Source organism: Cariama cristata, unplaced genomic scaffold, assembly GCF_000690535.1.
Source record: "Cariama cristata isolate BGI_N322 unplaced genomic scaffold, ASM69053v1 scaffold27079, whole genome shotgun sequence".
Taxonomy (NCBI): Eukaryota; Metazoa; Chordata; class Aves; order Cariamiformes; family Cariamidae; genus Cariama; species Cariama cristata.
The window spans coordinates 1-4,161 of NW_009637797.1; the positions used below are offsets into that span (position 1 = coordinate 1).

At 59.6% G+C, this 4,161-nt stretch overlaps 1 protein-coding gene across 1 annotated transcript in view; it reads right to left on the reverse strand.

Annotated features, from left to right (window-relative positions):
• Positions 1 to 306: 306 nt before the first annotated feature.
• The window catches only part of PATL1 (protein associated with topoisomerase II homolog 1 (yeast)), a gene marked incomplete at both ends in the record, with an annotated part of 6,261 nt that continues 2,406 nt past the window's right edge, over positions 307 to 4,161 (reverse strand). The window contains 6 exon segments of the mRNA XM_009708490.1: positions 307 to 456; positions 1,139 to 1,230; positions 1,959 to 2,114; positions 2,864 to 3,023; positions 3,654 to 3,802; positions 4,125 to 4,159. Of these exon segments, the coding sequence (XP_009706792.1) occupies positions 307 to 456; positions 1,139 to 1,230; positions 1,959 to 2,114; positions 2,864 to 3,023; positions 3,654 to 3,802; positions 4,125 to 4,159 (742 nt within the window).

The following is a 4,161-nucleotide window of genomic DNA, read 5'->3' on the forward strand; positions in this document are numbered from 1 at the left end:
CCTGCCCTCCATCCATCTTCTGCAACACTCCGGTACCGACGAGGAGCCGCAGAGACCTCCTACCGGATCCCGTGCACTAAGCTGGTACCGGGGAACAACGACAGGGGGTCAGAGGCACCGCAGGCAGGGAGGCGATGACTCCCCTCACCCCAGGCTGCTCCTTCTTAGGGCAGGCTTCACCCTCCACCCCACACCGGTCCTTGCCCCCAGCTTCCCCTTTTCACCCCCCATCTCCGGTTTTGCCCTTTTCCAGTCCCCTGCTAGGACCCGGCCATGGTCGCGTGGAAGAAGAGAGCTGACGCTTACTGCAGTTTTGTCTCCAGCAGGTTCAGCTTCTGCTGGTCGACGTAGCGAGAGAAGAGGGAGACCAGGTTCGAGGGGGTGGACACCGGCTTGGCCAAGGCTGCCTGAGGGATTCGCAGGAGCTCCCGGGTTGCCATAAGCATCAGCTCCGTCCTGCCGGAGAGGGACACAGGAGAAAAGGAGGAATAAGAACCATTGGGTGCTTAGGGCTATGCACGCCTCACGGTGTTTTGGCACTGGAACTAAGCAGGAGGCAGCGCTGTGTCCTCGGACACCGGCCTCCCCCATGGGGAAGGGTCCTGCCTCCACTCGACAGCCTCTCTGAGTCCCCTGCGCTGAGATGCCCCGGCTGCTCTGCGGGGCCCGGCGTCCCACCGAGGGCGGCCTTTGCCCCTGAGGACCTCATAATGCAGCGACGTCTGCCACACAGGAGCTCGCCGGGGACACTCGAGCCCCTGGGGGGAACAGCAGTAACGCCGCATCACACACCTAGTGCTGCGGGCTAAGTGAGACTCGGCAACCTTGCATCTGCCCAGGCTAAAAGCGCTACGGCCGCTCAGCTGAGGTGACAGCTTCCCTGCACCTCTGAGGGACTGGTCTCTGCACGTCCCAAGCCTTATCTACCACGTTCTCCCTCTGCCTCGGGCCTGCCTTTCTCTCTTTCCTTCAGCACCGTGGCTGTTTCCAGTGCTGCTGCCGACAGATCGCAATTAAAACTCCTTCTTCATCAACTCTACCTCCGAGTCCTTCGGACCCTGCACGGCACAGTGTCCGACCCCGACGGCATCACCGCCTTCCCCCCCAGCCCGAGGTGCAGCCGAGGACGGGCACTCACCACTGGTTGTCCTGCATTAGCTCCGCATTCGCGTCCGAGCTCTGCAATTCCTCTCCGCGGCTCAAGACCAAGTACAGCAGGGACAGACCGAACTGCGGGGAAGAGAGGGAGGGTGTCAGGGAGGGCACTGGGAGCCTGCCAGGGAGGAGATGTCCTTCTGGTGCTGTCACCAGCCATCACTGGCCTCCCGAGGGCCGTAGTGCCTCGCGAGGAAATCCCTGGGGCAGTGGACAGGCCGGGCAGGGTGAGCTTCCCTCCCGCCGCTCCTCCCCTCCTAGCATTTTTTGGGTGGGTCTGAGAACGATCTCCACCTCCCAGTCCTCCCGGGGATGATGGCACAAGCAGGAGGATCCCCGAGTCCCCTGAGGAGGAGGAGGAGGAGGAAGAGAAGGAGGATGCTGTTTATGGGCCTGAGTCACAACAGGCATTGGGGATGGCTGCGTGAGTGACAAACCACTCCCTGCCCAGCTTGGGGGGACATCTTCACGAACCCACGGCAGAGGAGCAGCCCTCCCACCCTGGATTTCAGAGCAGGAGTCTGCAGCCCAGCAGGACAGACAAGGGAACCGGCTGTCACACTGCAGCGGAATCCCAGGCCAGCTCAGACAGCTAATTAATCTGCCAGACACCCTCGTTAATCAGCAAGGGAAAGGGAGAGTGCCAGGGGCTGGCAGCCTGTGGCTCCCTTCCTGGCACCACAGCTGCATCCAAGTTTTGCCATCCAGTGCCAGGAGGTTGGAAACTCAGTTTCCCAGCTATGAGGAGGTGGGGAGGGAGGGATGAGCTGCCCCGGGGAGTAGAGCGAGGGAGAGGGGAGCACCTTGTTTTGGAGCACAGCAGTGAGGTGCAGGTTGGTGGGCGCTGGCGCGGTCGCGCTCTGAGGTAGGTTCGTTAGCTGCTGCACAAGGCTGGTGACCGTCCCCAAGGGAAGGTGGTAGAGAACGTGCGAGAAGGGCCTCAACAGGCAGGGCAGCACCTGCGGAGACAGAAGCGGAGGAGCTGGGAGCTGCAGCAGCAGGAAAATCTTCCCCGGGGGAAAGCTGGCAGCCCTGGGGCCTCACGGACCCTGACAAGACCCTGCCTCATGGGTACACACACACTGGCAGCATCCTCTGCTTTCAGCAGCCCTCACATGCTCAGGGTGGGCCATCCTAACAGCATCCCCCCATATCCCCACGACGGCACAGGCCTGCTTTAGATTCAGGCAAGTCTTTTTCACTCTTGTATCATCCTTTCTCAAAACAAACTTGGATTTCTTTCACAGATGCCTGTATTTTTGTTCTCTGTATAAAAAAGATTGCAGAGGACAGCTGAGAGCGTGTCCCTTGGAAGATGTTGGCCTCTGCTCTCTGGAAGATGGAGTCTCCTGTTGTCGCCCGATGAATCAGAGACGCAGCCCTTTAGACAAGTGCTCAGCCAAGAGCCAGGCTCATTAAACAAAAGCACCATTTATCAGAAATCTTCCCTGCTTCCTTCCCAGCAAAGCTGGGCTGTGCTGTGTCGGCCTTCAGGCACGGGAGATGGGCCCTGCCAGGAACTCACAGCTCCTGCAGCCTCCCCAGGCCTCTGGCAGTCTCGCAGGAGAGGCAGAAACAACCGTCCTTAAAACACACGATGCCGTTTGCCGTGTTCCGTCATGGAGGAGAGGAGATCTGGCTCCAGACCCTGCACCGAAACCCACCTGACAGCGAGTGAGGGGAACCCTCCCAGCCCCTGGAATCTCACCTCATCCTGAGCATCCTTCTTGATGAGGAAGGGCAGGTTCCTGGCCGTCGCCATGAGTACGTCAGCCGCTTGTTCGGGTGACAAGAAGGGGAGGATCCGGGCCACGAGGCGCTTCCCTTTCCGGATACACATGATCTGCATGAAGTGGTCGTCACTCGGCCTGCCCAGGAGAGGAGAAAGGTGCCGACCCTCAGCTAGGAGCATCCCAGGGAACGTGGAGTGTTCCCGTGGGTACCCCCACAGCCAGCCCCGCACCGGCACCAGGCAAAAAACACACCTCCCTCCAAAAACACCGCTGGGGAGGGAAAAACAACGCAGGAACGACACCTCTAACCCCAACCTCTGCTTCTCTGACAGGCTAGGCAGGAGGACAAGGCCCGGTTCCCCACGGGGCAGCAGAGAAGGGAGCCATCGAGACCCTGTGTCTTTCCTTGCCCATCTGCGCTGCAGAGGCTACAGGTCAGGCAAGAGGGGACAGCCTTAAAAAAAAAGGAACCCAGAGATGTGCCAGGGTGCAGAGTTTGGGGCGGAGAGACACCCAACGAGCATGCAGACAGGCATTATTCGCAGCAGCCGAACTGCAGGGATGGAAGTTGTTACAGGATCATAACCACAGCGAACGATTGCATGGGGAAAATGGCAAAAAAAGGAGAGGGGGAAGAAAAAAAAAAAAAAAAAAGGTTATTTCAGCCAAACAGGTCCCTGGAAAATCAGTTTCAGCAGCTGCAAGTGCCCACAGACTGTCCAAGCTCCTAACAGCGACTGAGTTGCAGACACCACCTCTGCTCACCTCTCCTGCCCGGGTGCCTTCCCCCTCAGATTGTCATACATATCGCAGATCTTCTGCTTCCTCTCGCCCATCAGGGCCGGCCGCTCACCTTCCAGGCTCAGGAGGTAGCGTCTCTCATAGTCCTCCACGTCCAGGAGGAGACTGTACGTCTGCGGGAGAGATGGTGATCACAGCAGGGCACAGGGATCTGCTACTCTGAGTCAGTAACAGACCCCGCAAAGCCCATCCAGGCTGTTTTGGGACAGGGTGAAGGCACGGCTGGTACCCGGCTCCAGCCTTTCTGCTCCAGGGCCACCCCCTCTCCTGCAAGCAGGACCTCAGCTACTGTTGAGTGCTGGCTTGTCCCCAGCTGGATGTCCAGAGGAGTTCATCGGTACTGCACCGTGGTCCCTCTGGTCCTTCCTTCGCCCCAGCCCACCTTGTGCCCCACCCCAGATCTCGGAGGGTCGCGGCGGTCCCCCTCGAACTCACCTTCTCGATCGTCACCAGGGTCTACCACACTTGACCT